We start from the raw sequence: 24,976 nt of genomic DNA, 5'->3' as shown, positions 1-24,976 counted from the left end.
ACAGTATGGCATTATGCATGTGAGTGAGCGACATCCTGTAGATGCACACATTTATGTATGTATGTATATATATATATATATATATATTTATTTAATTTTGAAACTTATTTTCAGTTAAAATAAGTTTTATTTACAATTGTACCCAGGGATGTAATGATTAACCGCGAGCCGGCTGAAAATCAATTCAAATATGTGACGATTCAAATCGGTTGAGATGCTAAAGCAATCGTGATTCATTTAGGGGTAGGAGTTTATATGAATGCATGTCTGAGGCGAACTTACTGTCTTTAGAAGAGTTTAGATGGTTCTATTTCTTTTCATCCTCTGTATAATGCATATTAAAGTTCATATGTGCAGCGCTGTAAAAAAAAAATAAAAAAGAAAAGTGCTGTTTTGTTTACAGCAGAAACCAATGAAACGCTTTAAGTGCCACCTGCTGTCAGAAAGTGAATCTTTTTTTTTATTATAATAAAAAAATTATAATATTTATTATTATATTTTTATGTATAGCTTCACAAAACTGAAGTCAAACCATTCTGTTTTTGCTTTAAAATTTCGAAATTATACAATCTAATTTAGAGTAAAAATGGCTCATGTTGCATGTATGCAGCATCTTTGTTTGGATCATGATTAAAATGCAGTGGTTCCCTCTAATTTTAAATGGAAAGAACACAGACAAAGCCTTATTTTGTTTATATTAAGAGATTTATTTTATTTGTGTTATTTATTTGATTTGGGGCTTGTTTTAAATTTTCTATTTAGTTTTGTTATTTACATTTACATTGTGTTACATTATGTTTACATTATGAGGACAAAAGAAGCAATCAAAACCAACAATAGAGCAATAATATGCAAGTGCTATATTAGCATATTATTATAGTTACATTTAAATTTCACAAAGAAATGTGCAGCATTTTGTCAAAGCAATAATAAAAGGACACATTTAATTTATAATTTATCTTAAAATTTTGTTTTGCTTATTAAATTTTGTTTGAAAAATAAAATAAAATCGTGAATCGAATCGAGTCGTAAAATCAAAATCATGAATCGAATCGAATCGTGAGTTGAGTGAATCGTTACATCCCTAATTGTACCATTGTTAACAACCTTATTTTTGTATGGTTTTTCTTTTATGCTTAAAATTCTTTGGCAATCAAAAATGCTAAAAATAAAAATAACTCAAATGTCAAAAAATAACACAGCAGGAAAAAAGAGCATCATGACATTTGCTACACAGAGCAGAAGTTTACTGACAAGCTAGGCAATATCGTGTTCGAAATCGAATGCGATAACGCGATATTGACTAATTGTCAGGGAACCTTGGCTCTGTGTAGTGAATGCCGCTCAATCCAAAAGCAGGTGATGGAGCTTTACTACTCATCACAGGACCAGCTTTACTGACGAGATGCGCATGACAATCGAATTTGATTAATTGCACAGCCCTAATACACACAAACAACCTACAATCTGGCCTAAGCAATCAGGATACAATAGCTCTAGTCCAAAACTTAGAAAGCTGATTCTGCAGGCAGAATTCAAACAAGTACTTACTATATATATTTATATACGCTTACTGAAGCATTCAAGTCTCTTGTGAAAAGAGACAAGTCTCTTGTGTGTTATTTGCATGATGCACAGAGTTCCGGTCTATGCAGACTGTTCCAAATAAGTCACTTATGAAGTTTAATTTCAGTCAGAGGAAAATGGGGAGTCAACAGACAGTAGAGCTACTGTGTTCCTGGTGCTGAACAAAGCACTACAGTATGAATTAAAGGTAAACATATATGTTTTATGTAGAAACAGCATTTCTGCCCTAAAATACAGTAAAAGGAGGATTATTGGACTCATAGACTGTGAGAAACATAACTACACTCACATGTAACAAACCATACAATATAAGCAGAATCTAAAAGAGCAGTGGTTTAGATACACACCATGCTAAGAAAGGAGAAACTAGAGATCACGTCAACAGGTGCTGCACTACAGAGCGAAAACATGATGAATGACTTACACTTTGCCCTTCCTTGTTCCTGCTACTCAGTAAAAGACCTTATTATAGAAGCGGGACCTCCATATGTAAAAGCAGTGGTTTACATCTAATGGTGTGCTTAAAACAGTCTGGTGTGCAATAGTAAACAAGCTACATTTGAACAATAAATACAGAGTAATGTTTTTGTGTTCCGATCACTGGCTAGAACTCAAAGCTCAGAGGACAAGCACGTGATCACGGCTGAAAAAAAAAAAACAGCAATAGTAACAAAAAAAAATGTTGTGTGTGTAATGTCACAGTTCCCTTCTGTGAAATGGCACTCTGTGTCTTTTGATGGCTAATTAATTAACAGGCATTGAGAATAACCATTAACCAATCTAGCCGAGAGGTCAAAAGGCAAAAAGATCCTACAGAGGCGTCTCGCCCTAGGGTCTTTCATTTACAAACCAATGCAGCCAAACTGTAACTCTGAAATCCAGTCTTGTGGAATATTGATTAGCAGTTTGCGTGCTGGAATTTGGCTGAATTTTAAGCTCTGTCTAGAAAAACATCCGCGTGCAGCTTTAAACCAAATCCAAAAGGGTGTGCAAGGAATGTTCCCAAACAAGACTGAGACATTTTTTTTACTTTGTGAGGAAATAAAACAGACAGCATTTTTATGCATCCTACATTCTACACCACAAAACTGTAAAACACACCACCAACAATAGACTGAAATTAAGTACTTTTTAAAGAAATATGGGTTACGGCGGCCTAACCACTAAAGAGGCATGCTGTTCCCCCCCCTCAAAGCTGAGACACACGCCACGGCATCGATAAAAACAAAGCCGCCTTTCATTGCTTCCTCCATACAGTCAAGAAAGTATGCAAACTCACAAAAACCAGTGCACTTAAAATGGCTTGTACAGAAGACTTGCCCAGGGTGCAAATTTGACATCAGACAACATTTACAATGGAGAATCATTTTATTCTTCAACTTTCAATGACTGAGTCCTGACTTTGACAAATCAACAGGCAGTATTTTGGCCATCTCTCTGCAGCAGTGTGCCCGGTGAGGACAGGAAGTGATTTAGGTACCCCTCCGTCGGTTACGCTGCACCGACTAATGGTAGACCTGTCTCGCCTCCGTCCCACTCTGGCAAAATGCCTAATGGCTCTCTCCATCAGCTCATTACCCCGTTGGATAAAAGGCTTTATTTGTGGAGCGGGGCGAATGGACTGCACAAATAATGAGACAGGAAGTGATCCAAGTCGCCTATAAAGCAGGGAGGCAGGTTCCCTCCTCGCTAAAACACCTGAGGGGAGCGACAACCACACACTTCACAGGTTTTGGCCCACAGCTTTCACACATATGCGGCAGTCTGTGCCAACTGCTTCTCCCTTCCAGGCCCTTTGAATGGAGCCACATAAAAGGTGCAGCCCGAGAGAGTGCTGTGAAAGATCCCTCAAGACTCGAGACACACCACGACTGAAAGGAAACACAATCACCATGTGTGGAGGAAGGCAGTTACCTGATGCCTTTGATCTGTGCAATGCTGTTGTGGGAGATTCTGGACAGCGCAGAGATCACCTGTGAGAACAAGAGAAGGTTTGAGTTAGCCAAAGAAATGTCACTTGAAGCAAATTACAGAAAAATCTACTAGATTTAAAACATGTCAAGTTCAACATAAGTCAATCGATTGTAACGTTTTCTGAAAGGTGCAAAACATGGTATCACAATTTTAAGGTGTCTTGTAGCTGCCAGGTGTTTTAAATAGTTCTACATTTACTAAAATTATCTAAAAAAAGTCCAGCTCCTTGATTTTTTATTTTTTTTAAATAAAATAACCTGATTAAAACAGACATATTTTGTCATAGCATTTTACATAACAATGAAAAAATTATAAATCACGCTCAATGTTCAATTTAGTTTTTATTTCGAATTTTTGGTTATTTTTAATTCTGTAAGTGTGTGGGAGAACAAAAACTAAAGAAAAAATACTATTTGCATTAACAGCAATGAAATATAAAAAGTAATGTCAATTGTATTGTATTGAATTGCAAGAAATAAAAAAAAAACAACACAAATCCACAAAAGTCAGTACAACAGGGCATTTTTTGGTTCATAGCATACATTCTGTGATACAGCTTCACAGTATAAGTATAATGCTTAAGAATTGTAAAAAAAAAAAAAAAAAAAAAAAATAAGTGATGCCACTAATAATTATTTGCAACAATACAGAGTATCTTGTGTTTTTATGATGGGCTTTGGTGGTGCAGGTTGTGTGCACTCACGGATCACAGTACTCCATTAATGCCGATATTAACGGACATTTGGCATGAAACGCTCCAATGAAATCACAGACATGAAGCGCTTTTCACAGATCTGTGAAGGCTCCTCCTCTCCCCAGCTGCATTAGTGTCGGGTAACAGGGTTAAACGTGTGCGGTATTTACACTGATTTAATGCCAGTCGAGAGTCACATGCGAGTAAGCTTATTGGTGGCCCTTCTAGAGGCTTCCAGATGGTGCGCTAGAGGGTCTCAAATGTGTAATGCAGAAGCCACACACACACACACACACACACACACACACACACACACACACACACACACACACACACACACACAAACAGGAAAGCACATGTGCATATGCAAAAGTGAAGATGGTGCCGTGTCGCTTCATTAAATGCTCATGGGCTTGTTTTCAGCTTGCCTTGCCTGCTGCCATGGTGACACTAGTTGCTCCTCCATCAGAGCAAAACATTCTGTGCAGATGTGTGTGGAGCTTAAGGTTTTTAGTATAGGTAATAGTTGATATATGAGAAAATATAGCAGGGAAACTACCAATAAATCAGTAACAGGTTTGAACAATTAATTAAAAATAAAACATTTTATACCCCTGCAGCAATAAATGACAGTGAGCTTTAGTAAAGGATGTACAAGCTCTCTAACAACAAACAGCCAGTCTGTAGTAGCACTTTTATCATATAATGCTAAAATCCTTTATATGCATTAAATGTCCACACAGAATCTGTGGCTCCAAAAACAACTCAGCACATTTCTGCAGAACTGCAATACCTGTCATTCGCAAAATTATACATTATGCTCAGCCCTTGAGTGTTTATGAAAAAATATGGCTAATTTGATCATGTTTTCAGCTACTAACAAAATTTGTAGTACTTACATTTTGTTCTCAAATTTAATCCACAGAATTTCTCACCTAAATAAGAGCAGGAACTGCATGTGGGCCTGTGTATTTCTATTCAAAGATATCTCGCTTAATGCTGACAAAACTGGATTAATGACATAATGACAGACCATAATGCATTAGATCAGATATTCTACCACCTATTTTCTGGCTTGCACCAAGCAGAATCCGTCCAGGAAGGAGAACAGATGATTGAGGGATCAATACAGCTAAATTAGTCTATGTGTTAGGCTGTTAGGCGTATTGCTCTTGTGTTCATCTGCTAATGTGTCTAAATATTCATGGAGCTTCAACACCACATCACCTGCAGGGACGATATGTGACTCATCCATCAAAGCTGTGGCTTTTTCTTCTCTGGATTGTGTTTCTAATGCGGCGTTTCGTTCTTGTACTCAGTCACTTTCATCGCTCCGTCTCTCATTCTTCATCTCTCCCTCAGGTCAGGTCAACAGCTCTCGCGCTGTTGTCTCATAATATTGATTTTTCACTCATCTCAGTGCTTCGGTGTGTAAGAGGTGTGTCAGATCAGAGTCAGGACACAACATGCATCACCTCACCAAACCAGCACAATATTGTCCATAACCCACAATAGCAGCGATAGAGAGAAAGAGAGAGAGAGAGAGAGAGAGAGAGAGAGAGAGAGCGAGAGAGAGAGTCGTAGATTGTTCACTAATGTTATACAGTCACTTATCTGAGGTAAAGACACGCCAGCATTGTGTCTATGTGTGCAGGGTTTACAAACACATGGCAAATCCACCTGTCCAACAGATCAACATATCGCAGCATGACTTAGAGGAGAGGACAAGAGAGAAGAGACAACTAAAACCGAATGGCGAGATGAGGTGAGACAAATCTAGAAGAGGTGAAGTAGGAGATGAGAGACAACGACAAAAGAATAGACATGACAAGGTGAGAGATGGGCCAAGACGAGATGAGACGAGACGAGACGGAAAGTAGTAGGAGGAAAAATTGAGTACAGAAGTAGTACAAGACAAGAAGAGAAGAGACAGACGGGAAGCAAAGTTAATACCCACGAGGAGAGAACAGTGAAGACAAGAGACAAGAAAGTAGATGATACAAAAAATAGGTGATATAAGAAATATTAGATGAAGGTGAAGAGTTAGCTGAGAATACACTAAACAAAATACGATATGAGAAGTAGATAATAAGTAGCAGAAGATACAAGAAGAACTAGTTGAGGGGTGTTCAATCCTGTTTCTGGAAGGCCACTAGACCAGTTTAGTTAAACACACCTGAACTAGCTAATCAAGGTTATGCTAGGCTAGGCATACTAGAAAAGAAACTTCCAGGTAACTGTGATGAGGCAAGTTGGAGTTAAACTCTGCAGGACAGTGGCTCTTCAGGAGTGAGTACAGACACCCCTGAACCAGATACAATAGGAAAACCAGAAAACAAGAATTAGCAGATGAAATGATTAATAGAAGACACAAGCAGTAGTAGAAAGCAATATGAGAAATAGCAGAAGATTCAAGAAGCAGTAAAAGATGCAAAATGGCAGTAGGCTACAAGACATTACAAAAAAGCAGATGAAATGAGAAATAGAATATGAATTAGCAAAATACATTTAAAGCAGTATAAGGAGGGGAAAGGAAATGAGATGAGGATGGCTGCAAACATCACAAACAGATCAGATGATTATAGTGACATAATGCAAAGTGCTAGTGCTTTATATCATGCTGCTCTGAATCAACCTTATGAATAAGTGATTCCAAATAAACCTGATGAGGGAAAACAGCCATATAAACAAATGTTTAAATGTGATATTCTACACTAATGCACTCTAAATGAGAGTTTGAGTAAGTCTCTGAGTTTGAGCGGGGAACTGAGAATGGTAGGAGATGTGTGAACAGATGGCAGTGAGTAAGACTGAGTCTTGGCACTCATCTAAAATGGACCCAGCAGCACAGGACACCAACCAGCACAAACTCACACTATTCAAAATAAACTTGGCCACACACACACAAACACCAGATCCACCACCAAAAGTCCCCTGGTTTTCTCTGTTAAACTAGGCTAAGACCAACCTTACGATATGACACGCATCTAGATGTCACAATTCAATATTTCTAAATGTCTTTAGATTTTATTTTTTTTCGGTGGTGTTTCTTTGTTGGTTTCATTTGGGCATGATTTGTTTGTCAGTCTAGTTTGTCAAGAAGTCAGAAACAGGCTTAACCAACAAAACTAAGGACAAACAAACACAATCACAAACACAGCCTTCTGTTTCACATCAGCTGAGAAGTGATGTCATGACTCCATGTGCATGGTGTATCAGCTGACGTGGTGACATGACGAACATGCTGGCAATAGAGTTTGAGCCGGGGCCGAATCCTCTCCGAGGACTCCAGCTGCTGCATGTTTAGCAGGGATTTTCCACAGTCAACCCTACTGCACGAGGGAGGGGGGCTTGGGCCATGACCCAAATGTCTATGGCGCTGCCCCAAAGACCCACTCCGGATCCTGAGCATGAAAGGACGACATATGCTTCAGTATGAACACAAAGGAAGATGTGAAAGACTTGTGCCTGTACTCAAGAAAAATGGATATCAGTGGTCATTTTCACACAGAATAAGACTACAGTAGCTTCTCTTCCAACAAACAGATCAACTACAGTATCTAATAATATTACAAACTAACCACACTGCCACATCAGTGAGTGGAGTATTTCTTTTCATCCTGTGTCTGCCAAAAAATGGACATTTCTGTCTGTTACAAGTGGGGCGGGGCCGAGCCGTGGAGTTAATGATAATGAGTGACACCAGCCTCTCACTGGTCTCGAGTCCCACGGAGGCGCTCCGGAAGGAAAATCTGCTGCTTTACTTTTGTGTTTGTTTATTTTGTTATTAAATGGTTTACATGTTCGACAGTGTGTTACACTGTCCATTACGACTAGGGCTGTGTATCACCGGCAAAGTCACGATATCACGATACATATGCCACAATATTTTTTTATAGCTGTTTATTAGTCAATGCATACTATAGGGACATTGCTAACTACTGGAAGAGCAGGCAGTTGACCTCTGCATAATGAAGGGCCTCCATAACTGTACCACAGTACAATATAGGTAATGGCATTTGTTTCATGTTTACATTGCGCATTCCCCACCAGGTACAATATTCAACTGCTTGCATCTTGTATAAATAATAATGTACTCATTCTAATAAAGTTATATTGTAATGTACTCATATCAATATATATATATATATAAATGATCTTAACATTGCTGGTAGTTTTTTTCCCCCAATTTAAATAAATGTAGAATTTATATATCTCTGTGTGTGGAACTGATAATCATTATTTCACAATCTACTAGATACAGACTACTTCATTATAAAGAAAAATAAAAGAAACAATAAATATGAAAAAAAATATAGGCCTATGTAAATTCATAATATATGACAAAAATTTATCATAAACTAGATTAGTGGATAATTCGGCAGCAAAAGTTATTCTAGAAAAATCAGTGCACAATAATTTTAGAAATCCAAACATTTAGTGGAAAAACAATATTTTGTGGGGAACAAATAAAAGTGTTGCACTAAATATGGTAAAATGTTACCCATTCCTATTTGTATTATTATAAAATCCATTCATTAAAAACATTCATGAATGTATTTATATATAAGTATATACTATAAAATTAAAATACATTTCTTTTAAAAGTACAGCATATTTTTTAATAAGGCAACAACATATAATAGATACGACAGGACAAAACAAATACAGTGCAGCACAAAGCACTTACAATGTGCGCATCCGGTGTGCAGAATGATGCGCTTGAAGCAACAAGGCGTCAGGCTGTGACTAGGCTGTGCCCGGTAGCAAGAAACAAACCAACATTAAACTCTGGCAAGAAGATAAAGTCCTTTTTGCAAAATCATAGACATATATTTACAAATCAAGTATAATAATGGGAACACAGAATGATCTTGGAGAGAGCTTTACTGAGCTGACTGTCGTAACTGAACGTGACCAGGGTTTAAAGGCTTGAACGAATGACTGACAGCCACAGCGGAGAAAAGAGTTTGTGTGAACTTTAATGTAAGAACTTAAATATTCATATGTAGCTCACATTAAGCTACCATATGGCTTCAGAAGTAACACAGAATAATTCGCACAATCGAAAAAAAAAAAAAATCTCTGATTTGGATCGGCCCTCTCTGACTGATACCCGATCCAAGAAAAATGGCAGTATCGGAGCCGATACCCAATACGAATATCGGATCGGTGCATCCCTAGTTATCATTGCACAAATTAATGCACTCTCTACATTTTAAAAATTAAAATTAGAAGAGTTCTAAACTAACGCGGTCTTTACTGTATTTTACACACACACGTTTAGTCACTCAAACAGATTACGATGCGCACGCACACAGACATTCAGCAACACAAATTTATCAGCGCTGCCCCACAATTTTATCAATAAGCTCAAGAGCATCATTATCTTTCTCAACAAGGAGCTGGTAACATCAGTTTCTAAAGTAATTAAAGCCACAGCTTCACTGTTAATAAAGAAACTTGGCAAAACAGTGGTAATTAATACTTACACAGCCTCTCTCTCTCTCTCTCTCTCTCTCTCTCTGTCTGTCGTAAATGAACAGTTGATAAATTACACTTAAATTATACTTTTCTGATTTTTCTGAATATTGAAGTGGAGATCTCTAAACTGCAAGCTAACCGGTGTTTTCAGAAAGCAAGTGCATTTATCCACAGTGGAGAGAGAGCGTGTACACATGGTTGCCAGGTTGACAAAGATAAATAACACACTTAGCAGATATTTCTGTATTGTGCAAGTGGGAAGCTCTGTTTCAGAGAATACGTCTCTTTATATCAGGCAAACCAGTTGTGTTCTTCTGCAGCCAGATTAAATCTTCTTGTAGCCAATATATTATGCTCTATTCATTATTTTTTTAGAAACCTTGCACTTTTCTACTCCATTTTAAACTGTGTTTTTGTCTTCAAATTAAGCGTGGTCCACTGCCGCACACATACCACAATATCAATACAGAGTGAACCTGACAAAATGTGATTTCTTGATGATTTGATATTTTATAATGGTGATTTTATAATTGTTATTTTATAATTACAAAATATAAAGTAAAAAGTATAAATGAATGACTAATAAGCCAATAAGTGCTCGTCTGCTGCCATCTACAGGTTATAGTGGTAATTTGATGTGTTTTTTAATTTTACATAAGTGTTCACCACAGTACATTTTTTCATCCCATTGAAAATTCCATTCAAATTTAAACTAGACATAAATCTATGTGTGCATTTATGTTATAAATATGACTATGTACAGTGTCCACACATAAAATCTTTTTTTTACACGCTGTGTGTGTGGTATATTATGAGTGCATAACCAGACAAAAGTGGCCCCTCAAATAAAGTGGAGTATAAATTCCCATTTGAAAATCATTACACAGCTCTTATCAGATGGAGGGCTCTTGTGGTCTTGGCATGGCTCCCTGTGTTTACAAATCCACCAAGCAATGGTGCTAGCCAAGCAAAAGGTTATTTACTTAAACCGCAGTCACTTGTGAACACCACCTGTCTCGTACCTGCCTTTCCACTGAGAGAATACTGCCAAATTACCACAAAATGAACAGTAATGTTTCCGCATAGGCTTTGCTCTCTGAAAAGGTTTAACAGAGCCATAATATCTGTGATTATAGATGGAACATGCTGTAATGCATTCTGCTTAAAGCAAAGGGAAAACACACAAAAAGCACAATACAGAAAACACAAAGAACTGCTTATGCCACACACACAGCTTTAAATCTTAATCTTAATAAGAAGACTGAGAATTTTTACGCTCGTTGACTCATACCGAATAAGTCCAGAAACAGACAAAAGGCCTACAGTTTGTTTCATAAGTTAACAAAGGAAATGAGAGGTGTGTTCTGCCAAGCATACCCTACCATCTCTCGCTCTCAGTGCCAGACGCCACAGTCAAAACCACATGTGATGCTTGTTTACAAAGCGGGTAAATCGTTATAGCGGCTTAAGCTGATTGGTCCAATGTGAAATGTGACTGAAATGCTCATCCTGTCCTGAAAATACAGCATAAGGTAGAACTTAGGCATGTGCGATATAATGATTTTTGATCGTGGATGATAAATATGTTTCCACAATCTGCTTTTGAAGAAATATTGTTGTATCGTGCTACAGCGCACATTCTATTAGTTGCAGTTCTGGCGCCTCCGTCTCACTGTACAGTGCAATATGCATTCACATCACATCAGTGTTAACTCAGCGGTAAAGTTGCTCTCACACGACACTGCACTTATTCACAATCACAAAAGTACATTATTTGCATGTGCTTTAAAGCCTTGCCAGTTAAATAATTCATTCACTCACTGGTCTGACGTGCGCTTTTTCAGAGCATGTACAACCGGAAGTGTGAGCATTAAAAAGCCTGTCAAACAGCGCCTGATTACTGAACTAAGTTATCTTTTGTGCTTATACTGTCAAAACACAAAAGCTTTACATATAGACTCAGTTGGTTATGTATAAAATGAATGTAAACAGTTTGCCTGTAAATTAGATGTGTGCAGGTTTTAAAGACACAGTATTTAACATGCAGCCGACTGTCATTAAAGGGATAGTTCACTCTAAAAATTAATTTCTGTCATTATTTACTCACTCTCATGTTGTCCCAAACCTGTATTAATTTCTCTCTTGTGCTGAACACAAAAGAAGATATTTTGAAGAATGTGAGCAACCAAACAGTTGGTGGTACACAGTTGTAATGTGTATCTTCGTTCTTATTTATTAATAACAAAGATAAAAAAATGACAAAGATTTTTATCTTCACCCACTTTGGCCTAAACATCTGCAATTCTTTTTTAATTTTGCTGCCTTGAAAGGCTTTGTCTTTATAATAGGGAAATTAGTTTGGCTGTAATGCTCAGAAAACTGGCAAAATAGTAAAACCAACATAAAGAATCGTAAATTTTTCCCATATCGCCAACCCCTAGTAAAACTTCAAACCACATATGCATTTACATAAATACAATGTCAGTAAATTAAATTTGTAGCATAAAGCGTGTTCTGTCGACATAAATAAGGTGACACCATCTTTGCAGTGTAAAGGTGGTTATACAGTAGGTTTTAAATTATGAGAATCTATTAGGGATGAACCGAATTTTCGGCCAAAAATAGCAAGAAAAGCTTTTTCGGTGTTCGGCCAAATAAGCGAAAAGACACAATAAATTGTAGCAAACAAATGATATGATATTACATGTATTCTGACAGTGCTGCACAAACTCACCGCACTATCTGCTTGTTAACCAGGGTATAAAGTCCAAAGCGCAAGGAAAATCTGTGCTGAACCAGTGTTACTCGTCAGTTGCTCAGTCACATTTTTATGAATTTTTACAAGGCACGTGACAATGTGATACATGCGACGTATTCGTAATGAGCTCATTTATAAATCTGCTGTTGACAACAAAAAGAAGCGTTGATGTCTTCCTGCGTGTTTGCGACAAAATAAAAGTTGAGAAAACGCAAGGACTCTATCGACATTCATAAACGTTAGTATTGTAATTTTACTGTTGTTCTGTAAAATAAAATAAAAAGACTAATAATGATAATAATCATTACAACAGCTCTGTTAATACATTTATTATAACATTCACACAGTGTTCAAATTGGGATCTGTAATATTTTCTAACATTTTAAATGAAGTCGCTACTCAACAAGGCTGCTTTTAATTGTACAGTAAAAAAATACATGCCTGATTCAAGAAGGGGGTCTCATGGCCAAAAAATATGATTTTACAAACTTATTACCAATTTTAAGTAAAATTGTGCTTTGTTGGTAAAGTGTCTGCTAGAATGTTAAAAATATTCAGTGTTAAATATTTTTAAATCGTCATTTTGTAATTGATTTTTTCTTTTTCTTTGAAAAGCAAGAAAAAAAGAGCACATTTTGGCCATTTAATTTATGCAATGGTGAAAAACATTGACAAACTACATGGGAAAAAAACTCGAAAAACTGTGTCCGGTATTCAGCCTTCGCCCCAGTGTTTCATTTTGTTTCATCCCTAGAATCTATAATAAACATTTTAAAAACTGTGACAATCTAAATTAAAACAAAACAATTTCAATATTTATTTTGTGAAGATGATCAATCAATTTCACTAAAGTTCTTTTTATTAAAGTGTCTCTGCATATTGAACAGTTAGTTCACCCAAAAATGATTCTGTCATCATTAACTAAATAATTCTGTCATCATTAACTCACCCATGGATATAGTAAAGTATTAAAGTAAATTAAGTATTTTAACATTGAAAAATGCAAACTACAGAATGCACGATGCTTGCAACGCCAAGGATGTGGGTTTAACCTAAAATGTAATGTAGATAAAAGTATCTGCCAAATGCTTAAATGTTAATTGTTTACATTTATAATATCCTTAACCCTTCACACAGGTAATATCAGTAGAGATGGGTATCTTACAAAACAAAAAGAATGATACAAATCAACACAATGTTGCATTGGAACCTCTGTAATAATTTTCTACTGATGCAAAATATAGGTTAAGATCATGATGGGTTTAGTGAAAAGCACAAGGTCAGAGAAATGTTCAGCTGTAAAAGATCACTGTGAGTGTGTCTTGTGACAACAATGGATTGTGTAAGACAGAGCGAAGGAGGGATTTCACTCTTGGAATCCAAGGAATCCGAGAACACAAAGGGATTACAAGACAATGATATGAGTTTAGTGTTCACTCCCTAGAAACTGTATCCATGCATTCTTCTCTCTCTACCTCCTCTGCAGGTTTAGTTTGTAGGGTGTAGGGCGTGTCTTCGGAGAGCACCGTGTTTTTGAAGTTAAAACTAATTCCTCCACATTTGGTTTTATCAGCAAGGCACCCACAGGGACACACATCAGGGGATGCTAGGTAGATTGAGGCAGCCGTTGGGCAGGCTCTCATGCTCTCATGCATGAGTGGATGGGATTAGATTGGGTTTAATATGAGTGTCCAAGGGTGGGTGAGCAGGGCCAGGGCTGGAGCTCTGCACTGGAGGAGATAAAGGTGAGTTGGGAAGAATAAATGGCCGGATGTTCCCTCTGACTCTGTCCTCCAGACTGTCCCAGGACATCGACTGTTGTGTCTGGCGAGGATGCGCAGATCCTCTTCTCTGAATCGAACCCTCTTCCCTTTCTTTATAGCGAGCCAAAGCAAACGCAGAGCGGTGTTGCTTCATCCATCTCAGTCAGAGGGAGTGCACTGATACGCTCTCACTGTAAAGTAGATGGATTTCTTCCTTATCCATATCCATATCCAATCTCACAGTCAAGGGGTCAGAGCCCTCTAATGTGGAAGGTCAGCCATGCAGAGCTTCTCTATCATGTTCAAACAAGGCCCACAGTGGTCAAGTACAGAGTGCCTACTTAAGCTAAGTACCCACGGGTCAAGGCACTGAAAATCCATTAAATTAAACCACAGCTCTATGTATTTATCTTATTTTCATCAAAATTGAATCACAAGAGATCATCACGTCTGTTAGTAAGATGGTATTTTGACCAAATGAATGCAGCGTTGGTAAGCAGAACTGAGCAACTACTGATTTACAGAAAATTCACATGTTCATGCTGACCTGCTCTTACTGTGAGAAGTGACCCTCTCTGTTAGCTAAAGGGAAGAACAGTGAGAGAGGAAAAAGGACAGAGGATAAACATAATGACTGATCTTATACTGATCTTGCTGCTCTCTCTGTTACAGTACAGGAGTGTCTGTGGGAGTCAAATGAAGGCCCGCAGGAGGTCTCTCCAGTGGCAGTTGACGTGACAGCAGGACAAAGGCCTTCCATTTGGAGCACTGGCCTAATTGGCAACACCGCTCTGTGTCGCTGCGACCTCTATGATGGACACCTGAGGGCAGAGTCACATGACACCTCTGCTGCAGATTCTTTCAATAAGGTCATTGGATGCAGAGGCCACAATGGAAGATTTCCCCCCACTGAGATGTAATATCTTTTTACAGCCACTGAAATCCAAAATCTGTTTATATTCAAGGATGCACAATACTGCACAATATTGGTAATAATAGTATTTTTTTAGTTACTGCATCAGCATATAGATTGTTTACTTTTTTGTATTATCGCCCATAACATTTAGGATTGCCAATAACATCAAAATTAGGGATGCACGATATTGGATTTTTGCTGCTATCCGATATGCCGATATTTTTTAACTAATTTTGGCTGATAGCCGATGCCGATATATATTTCCTTTTTGTTTGGAAACATCACCAAGTCTCTCCTGTGTGGAAATTATAAGCAATTTTTTTTTTATCATTTTGGTTAGTTTTTAACAAGAACTTATTTGTTAGAATTAAATAAACAATAATGAAGTTCTTTTATAATGACAGTACATTGAAGCTTTGAAAATAACTATAAATAAACTATATATCTATCGCTGCATTTTATTTTTTTAAATATGCAGTAGTAACCATAACATTTTATTTTAAGATGTAACATTTGTAGATAGTCTAAGCAAAAGAGTAATAAAAATGTGGAAAATCTTTTAGAACTCATAATTTGTTAAAAAATAATACTAATGATTTTATAACATCTATTACTGCTTTCTTTAATCAGAAACACAATCTACACGTTTTTTGTGTATTTTACTTTCATTTTATTAGAAGTAGGCCAACAGCACCCTTACAGAATTAAAACTCCTTACCGAACAGGCATTAGGATCCAGGGAGGCTGCTGCTGCACGTGCTATTATGGTTTACTCTATCAAACACCGAACATGTCACTCTGTACATGCATTATCAGATTAAATGCAGCGAACCAAACCAGTGAATCTAATCACCATTCAGGCAAAACTTTGCTTCAAGAATGTACCACAATGCTGACGTGATCTAATCGCTAGCACACCCTGAGCACGTGAGTTAACGTATTCCTCTTATCGGCAGGACATGTCGGCATAATTTTTCATATCAGGCCGATGCCGATATGTACATTTAAAGCCATTATTGGCTGATTCCAATATCGGTCCGATAATATTGTGCATCTCTAATCAAAATAAAATCATAAAAATAATTATCAGCTATCTAACCTGGTGCATCTATGGAAAGTAAAAAAAAAAAAGGTACTTGTAACTTTGTTTCTTGTATTTATAACTTCATATCTAACAACTGCACCTTTATACACTATCTCATAACGAAACAGTGTTAGTATGTATCACACTGTATATGAAATATTTCACAGGGCATGATTCAATAAAAATAGTATTAGAGTCTAAAAAATTGATTCTTCAGTATAACAGTCTAAAAAGTTAATTCGCTTAGGGATGAAATTAACTTTGTGCCTTTGAGAATTCAACTTCCGAGCATGCACTTTTACAAAAGTGGACAAAAATAAAGAGGTTTCTTTGACAGAAAAACCACAAAGGAGGAGGATAAAACTGTGGGACTGAAAAACATGTTGGAGAGCATGGTGTAAAAGAGCTGGTCTCAGCTGCCAAACCAGATCTTTTACCACTGGGTGTTGAATTTGGTTCCTAAAGGGCTAATAAATGGAATGTATGTGGTATTTGTACACAATTGACAGATTTAAAAATGCTCAGACACATACAAAAAGTAGTGCTGTACCAATCCAATTTAGAGTAGCTTCTTAGAGAATGCCTGTACAGCTCTCTATCATTAGGGGTCATATGATGCGATTTTGTTACAAGCTCTTGGTGAATAAATTAGATCTGTGAAGTTGCAAAGACTAAAGTCTCAAATCCAAAGAGATATTCTTTATAAAATTAACACTCGCCAACGCCCCCCTGAAACGGCTCGTTCTGACACGCCCCCACATATCTACGTCACTATGTGGGAAGATTTGCATAATGCCGCCCAGATACCTTTTATTCTCATTGTAGTATTGTTGTTGCCGCTGCCACCATGTCGTATAGATGCTGTGTGTTTCACTGTGAAAGCAAAACTACTTTGTTTGGCCTTCCAAAAGAGGACAATATCCGCTTCGTCATGCCTGGGGCTGATCCGTGCTGGTCGCTGAGGAAATACATCAACTTTGCACTGTGGATTGCTGAATCGGCTTTCACCATGGACGAAGCTGCGTCCAGCCCGGGGTTGTCACATGTGGCTGCTGCAAGACCAAGGTACACTCCTTCGTAGTGTAATAATGTGTTTTTTTAACCTTAAACCGCATAAACACATTTCATTACACCAAATACACAAAATATTGTACTTTTTAGCAGCATCATATGACCCCTTTAAACTACTAATTTAGAAATTTGCCATCAGCAGTGTAAAGATGTTCAAACCATAATGCCACTGAGAACTCTAATGATGATGGTGATTAAACAAAGAATCGACACTAGTAGTTCCTCATCAAAGCTGACATTCAATCCTGACAGAGAGATAGTCATGTTACTCACTGACTGATAAATCCACTCTCCTCTCTGATCTTCAGTACGCAGGGAAGGGGGTGTATAAAAACGAGTGTGTGTGTGGGGGGGGGAGGTGTTGGAAGGGATTGTGACAAGATTGTCAGGTTGCATTATTCTCTCGCAGCTGGGGGGACTCAAAATAACAAGGTGGGTTTGAAGCCTGGGGGAGAACAAAATATAAATATATAAAAAGATTTGGAATCACCCCAATGAGACATCATCCCATAACTCGCTCAGATGTGACTGAAGAAAGAGGTGCTGCCAATCTCTCCACGAATGAGATCAAAAGCACAGGCTCACATCTTCATTAAAAAGAGCCTGACTTCAATGAGATGTTTCGCTGTGACAGTTTTCAACAGGTCATGACCTCTTCTGCAGAGTTCACCAAATACATACGCTGGTTTCTATCTGTGGAGTTAGCAAACATGTCAAACCACTCATTAATGAAAGTGAAAACTAGACTAAAATGCTGACTATGAATTTAACAAAAAGGAAAACTAAATAAATAAAACACTAACAACGAAAATCATGTTAAATGATACAAGTAAATGTAGGCATTACAACATTACAATACCGTTTGAGGGAATATGGAGGTGCTATATTACCCAACACCCACCAAAAACTCTTGGGGGGGGAGATGTCATGTCAAATTGGGCTGGTGACTTCTTCAGCGGTTAACCTTTGGAGATAGCCAGACACATCACAGGGTGTTAGCATGCTTCCCAGGCAACAGACACACCCTGATGTGGGGCGAGATGGCATTTCCCCGTTTTTTTGTTTGGTTGAAAATACAAATCCATGATGGTTTCTCCCGATGGCAGGATCACCACCTCAAAACGACACACCAACTGCTGAATAATGCTAATGAGAGCGAGAATCAAAGTTTGCTGGCCGAGGCGTAGATGGTTAATAATTCTCTCTTATGACAAGTGCAAATAGGCTTCTCATTGCTTAGATGTGTCAATCAACCATTCCATACAAATAACATTCTCTGTCACAATCATTGCTGTGGAAGGTACAAGCCGTCTAATGGATTTGCCAGCACATTTGTTTCTGGGTGGTGAAATGTGAAATTTGTACAATGAATTTCAGTGGTTTAGAACAGTTACAAAGCATGAATAATGTGTGGAGAAACCCTGTTTCTTGGACTAAAATATGACACACAAAACTGTTGGTTATGAAAAGTAAAAGGTTTAAAATAAAAATTGTATTCAAATTTTGAGAGTAGGTAAGATTAAAGAAAATAAAACACATAAAAATAAAAATAGCAATTAGTATAGTAATTAGCAAGAAATTGTTAAATTGATAAAACATGACTAAAAAGATATTTGTAAGTAATGGCTGCTGAAAATTCAGCTTTACCATCACAGAAATAAATCACATTTTAAAATATAGAAAACAGTTATTTTAAATAATGTAATACTGTAATAATATTTCACAATATAGTTGTTTTTACTGTATTTGTGATCAAACAAATGCAGCTTTGGTTGAGCATTAGACTTCTTTCAAAAACATTAAATAAAATATTACTGACCCAAAATATTTGTCACATTGTGATATATAAAGTTACAAAGAACAAAACCAACTTTGCAAGATAAAAGATAAAAAGTCAAAAAGTTTTTACCTTTGTGGTGAAAATGGGCTTACATATTTTGTAGTCCAGAGAAAAGACAAAAAGACTATGAAACAGAACATGTCTGTAAATCAATCTCAGATTCTTTGAAGTCAAACACTGAATAAGGAAGTGGTGGAGAAAGAGAGTTTATCAAAAGGGTTTGAGCTCCACATTCAGTCCATCATGGATCACAGATCAGGGTCATAAATCTCCTGAACTCATCTCTTCAGCCTGTCACCTAGTCTGCTAGAGCCTCTCACACACACACAGTCGCTTATTCACTTCGGAGTCTCTGATGAATGAGCCCCTGGCTAGGAACATGTCCAGACGGACCCATCCAAGAAAGCACCCAGTGCATGTGGAGTCTATTCTGTCTGTGGATACGGTAGTGTATCCATCCGGCTCTTTTGTAATGGAGATCATACAACACAGAAGATAATTCATTCTCATTTCTCAGTAGGGATTCATGGCTCTACTATGCACATAAACTCTATTGTTGGGCTATCACGATTCACCTGTCCCAGCTCAAATGCCCTGTGAGAGGCTTGCACATTCTTCAGCAAGGGAATAACTATCAGAGACATCCACAGTTCTGGCCATCAACATGCATTACTTTCAGTTTCAGCTTTTTTTCACACGTTACAAAAATCAGACCAAAAAGGGTAAAACTAATAAAAAAAATAAGATTGGAATCCATCTATCTATCTATCTATCTATTAGGGGAGGGAGGAAAAAAATTGATTCTCCGATGCATCACGATTCTCTCTTCAACGATTCTGAATCGATTCTGAACATTTCAGAATCGATTCTGAGCTTGTTTATTTTTCCCACATATGGCATGTGTGCGCACTAGAGACGCGGCGGGCTTCATTGCACAGAATTTGCACTGTGAGACACTTGCACATTGCATGACATGTGTTTTACTTTAGATATGTTTTCATTTATGCCGTTTGGAATGCAGTACTATTAGATGCACGAAACTCGCGCACTGACAGACTTTCACGTGCGCTTTGTGTTTGTTGTCCTGAAGCTCAATTGCGGCTGCGGTTAAATGCACTTGCATTTTCAAATACTTTTATATGAAATTGATGTACACACAGTCAGTTATGCTTCCAGAGCAGGACAAAACATCTGATATCGAAATAGATCTGTGCATTAGTGTGAATGCTGCCTGTTAAAGCTGTCACCGTCTATGATCTCATCAGTAATAATCAAACGGCAATAATGCTGAGGAAAAAAATAAAAATCCTATTGTCTGTAAAATTTTTGGACACTTAAAGAACACTTATTTTAAATAAGTAATTGTTTTAAAAAAATAGCCTCCTGTGCTTATATAATAATAATAAAAAAAAGTTAATTTTGCACAAAATAAATTTGATATAAAATTTATATGAAAATGCAGCCATGTAATATTGAAAACTGAGAATGTGACGCATCTATTAAGTTGATAATGATAATGATAATGATAATTGAATTGAATTGTGAAACCAGAGAAGATTCACACCCTTATTTTTAAGATGGCAGTACTGACATACAGAGATTCCAACTATAAACAAAAAGTTTATAAACATGTAAAGTTGTAAAGATGTATTTGCACAGCAGAAGAATTGATTGGGGAAAAAATTAATTTTATGGGGAAAATTTTTTGTAATCGAATCGAATCGTGAGATACCCATAGATTCCCACCCCTACTATCTATATATCTATGGTGTTTTGGTTTGCTCAATTTGCACAGCTCTGTGGTTGAATCAACAGGAAGAGGGAAAGACTGAGACAGGAAGCAGATACTGCCATATTAATCACATTATATCCCACAAAATCTCAGCACACTGACACTCCTGCTTTGTATCAACAAAAACATGTAGATTAGTTTAACAGGCTTATGTCTACATATCTGAATCCTTTAGGAAAGCACAAAAATATCAAATTCCTTCTGATAATGATAAGCTGATAATTATTTTCATGTTATGAGCAATAGCCAATAAATGGCCAATATTAAAAAGAAAGAAAGAAAGAAGCCTTGATGCTCACACACTGAGCTAGAATTGATCTCAACAATTAGTCTGGTGGTAGTGAACAGCAACTGACTACATCACATAAAAATAGTGACTTGATCTCAGTTATTCTTGCATGTCCCCTCTCTGGACAAGGACTAGATCCTGTTTACACTGATGGAAGACGTCACAGCCACACTGTACTCGGAAATCCAGCTTGATCGAGCTTGATTATTCAATTCCTCTGCACCTCGAGGGGGTGGGAACGAACGTTATGACCCCCCTCTGTGTAGATCTCCATCCTTCCTTCTCTGTATCTTGTTATCTCTCCCTTTCTGCATCTCTTTCCCCCGTCTTTCCTTCTGGAGAAGGTTGATTGGCTTTGAATGTGTGGGCTGAGTGCCAGTTCAACGCGCACACCCAGCAGGGCCACTGGACTGCTCTGGGGCCTAATGAGCTGGCTGGAATGATTATGCAGTCTTTAGGGAAACCTCTCAATCCCTGCACAGCATACAGCCAGAGCAATGGACATGTCTGAGCCTGTCAGACATCAGAACTTCAATACTGCTCCTTTCTGAACTGTGATCATCAGTTAACATTGACATGAAAACAAAATATTCCTTTAAAAGTCAGTGGCAACATACAGCAGATGCCAAAGTAATAATAACTACTACTTACAAATGATATTATAATATTATGGTTTTAATAGAACAAAAAAAAAAAAAAAAAAAAATTCTACATTTATTTTAAGTACTAACACTAATAAAAGTGCTGTAATATTAGTCAGTCTTGAATGATTTCCTAAGCTAATGCAAGCACTTTTGGCTATAAATGTATAGGCTAAATCTTATGTACATTCCAGCCAACCAGATTTATGGTCACAACAGCTATCAAACTATTCATGTGGATTCATTGTCACAGTGTTTAATGGGAAACTGGTGGTGTTTTAGGGATATTGCCTTGCGGCTGAATTGACCTGATGTGGCAGCGTTGCAGCACTCTGCCGATGGAAACGTTGGCGCTTCCATTAGAGACAGGAGAATAAAACACCATGACACTCCAAAAATCAGGAACTGCTGTTTAGTCTTGAGCTCATTCACTGGGTTAAAACGTGATGCCTCTGACACCAATTCTCTTTCCCTGCTTCCCTCTCTGCACCGTTAGGAGTTTTTAGTCAACCATCAACTAGGGAAATCCATTAAGATGTCAATTGCTGAAGAAAGAAAAGGGACAAGGCTAACTTGTGCTGAGATATGGCCATCTTTTCCACAGTATGTGTGCTTAAGGATGAGCCAGCCTGCTCGAAACAAATCCTGTCGCCCTCTTTTCTATGACCGAGTGGACAAATTATTTTTATGAGCGGCACTTTCTAGTCAATCAAAAACATGCACGCGTTGTGTACTTAAACTCCTGAACAAATGACTCTGAAGGTAATCAAAGGGATTCTTTATAAGTGAATCAAAAACAAACAGCTAATTCACAAATGACTTAAATGAGCCATTTTTAGTGAAACAACTACCCAAAGTAAGACCAATTTAGAACGAGACGGTTCTTTTTAGTAAATCAAACACACCTAAAAAAAGAAAGTTAAGTCAGTTATAGAATAATCTGACTCATGTTAACCATGTTAAATTTCCCATACACACCTTTTAAGAGCACATGATGAGAATGATGCTTGTTTTTTTTTTGTAGATATTTGGGGTCAAACTTGTCCTAGACAAAAATACTTTTATTTTAAATATTTTGCTATTTTACTACTTTTATCATATATAAAACAGGAAATGAAAAGGGGACACAGTATAACAGGACCAGGAACCTGGACTTAAACTGTTGCCAACATGGACAGCATTTCTCAGAGCCTAGGCTACAGCTCCAACACAGTGTCTTTTTAATGGAAAAAGCTGAGCATGTTATATTAAATACCGTCATACACTCAAAACAATCACACCCATCCCCAAAAAGGCAATTTCCTGTGAAGCTCCCGAAACCCAGCTCAGTGGTCCTGTTTGTGTCCTCTCACTAGAGCAAGGCTCTGTTCCCTCTGATTCAATGCAATTTGACGGGTGCTTTTAATATCAGTGTGATGTCTTCTTCCTCCCAGGACAACACTGACCTCGATCACTCTATGCTAACAGAAATAACAGCAACCTAGAGAAGAGACACACCACAGAGACACACATACACACAAAAAATGCTCTCAGGCTGAGGACAAGCCATATCAATTTAAAATTACCACTTCTTTCACCCCTCTTTCAGCAACTATCAACTGTAAGTGCCCTTAACAAACAAACAAACAAGTACACTAAATACCATACACATGGCATGTACTGATGTCTGTTGTACATAAGGTTTGTAGTAGGTATGCACCAACAATAAAATTCTAGCTGATGCCAATAAGACAATTAATTACTAAGATGTGTTTTATTTTAATTGTTTATCATTTTCATGTTATAGTTGATAACCGAATAATTCTACACTATTTTATTTAAATAAATACAAAATTATATATAGTATTTAGTAAAAAACTAAAATCTAAAAACTATAAATCTGTCTTTTTAAATGCTGAAAGTGAAGTGAAGATATTTATTGTTACAAAATATATATACTTCAAATAAATGCTTCTCTTTTTAACGTTCTATTTATTAATAAAAAAAAATGTATCACCATAAAATTATTAAGCGGCACAACTATATTCAACATTGACAACAAAAATAAATGTTTCTTGAGCACTAAATCAGAATATTAGAATGATTTCTGAAGGACCATGTAACACTGAAAACTGGAGTAATGGCTGCTTTGCCATCACATGAATAAGATACATTTTAAAATATATTAAAAAAGAAACCAATTTCTAATAATATTTCAAAAACTTACTGTTTTACTGTGTTTGAGATCAAATAAATGCAGCCTTGGTTAGATTACTTTAAAATTTTTAAAAGAAAAGATCCCCAAATTTTTGAATGGTAGTTTACTGTACATTTGAAATGAGCGATATATATCCAATATCAACCACACAAAACACTAATATCAGCCAGTAAGCACTATGGTTGTGATATATTGTGCAAAAATGCCCTGTTTTAATTGCAAACCTGAGAGGCATTGTGGGAGATAATTTTGTTCAGATAACTGAGACACGGCATGTTGCATGCCTGATGTGATACATTCACATCTCTGTATGCAACACTTTCAGTACTGCTTGGCCTGCTGTTTATTTGCTGGAAAAGAAGCCAGACACGCAAACCTCTGTGAGCCCAGAGGAAATGCAGCTCAGCCTCCACAAAGAAAGCTGGGATCTCAGCTGGGAGGCCTGAATCGATGCCAAGCTGGGACGGCACACAGTGGCTGGCATTTCAAGCTGAGGTCAAGTTCAGCTCATCAGCTGGACATCTGAGGAGAGAGTCACTGGTTAAACAGCTGCTATTTACCATCTGTCCACTAGAAGAAAACTTCCTTTCCTGATCATACAAAATGTCACAGGATTCTTAATAAACCATGCCTGGAGCACAACAATCCGATCAAACTAATCAAAAAGACTCAAGAAAGTGAGATTTGAACTCTCTGACTGTGGAGTGTGAAAATGGAAGCATGCCACATGCAGCAGTGAAGTTCCAGCTCGTTTATGCTTACGCACTGCAGTTTCGCGTGCCTGTGTACTAGAACACTATGGGCCAGAATCAGGCTGATTGAAGGAGCATTTTTGGCGCTAGTCAACCACAACCACCATTCGCTTGACGTAAACCGCCTGGGAATA

At 37.4% G+C, this 24,976-nt stretch overlaps 1 protein-coding gene across 8 annotated transcripts in view; it reads right to left on the bottom strand.

The window, feature by feature from the left end:
• LOC109088616 (vav 2 guanine nucleotide exchange factor) overlaps positions 1-24,976 on the bottom strand; it is a 192,218-nt gene that overhangs the window by 61,012 nt on the left and 106,230 nt on the right. For all 8 annotated transcript variants that reach the window (XM_042748522.1, XM_042748519.1, XM_042748520.1 and 5 more), the window contains exon 3: positions 3,502-3,560. In XM_042748522.1, the coding sequence (XP_042604456.1) occupies positions 3,502-3,560 (59 nt within the window). The remainder of the gene's footprint in view (positions 1-3,501; positions 3,561-24,976) is intronic.

The sequence above is a fragment of the Cyprinus carpio genome, chromosome B21, assembly GCF_018340385.1.
Source record: "Cyprinus carpio isolate SPL01 chromosome B21, ASM1834038v1, whole genome shotgun sequence".
NCBI classification, from domain to species: Eukaryota; Metazoa; Chordata; class Actinopteri; order Cypriniformes; family Cyprinidae; genus Cyprinus; species Cyprinus carpio.
The sequence above is the reverse complement of the archived record's forward strand: the minus strand, read 5'-3'. Positions and strand labels throughout refer to the sequence as shown.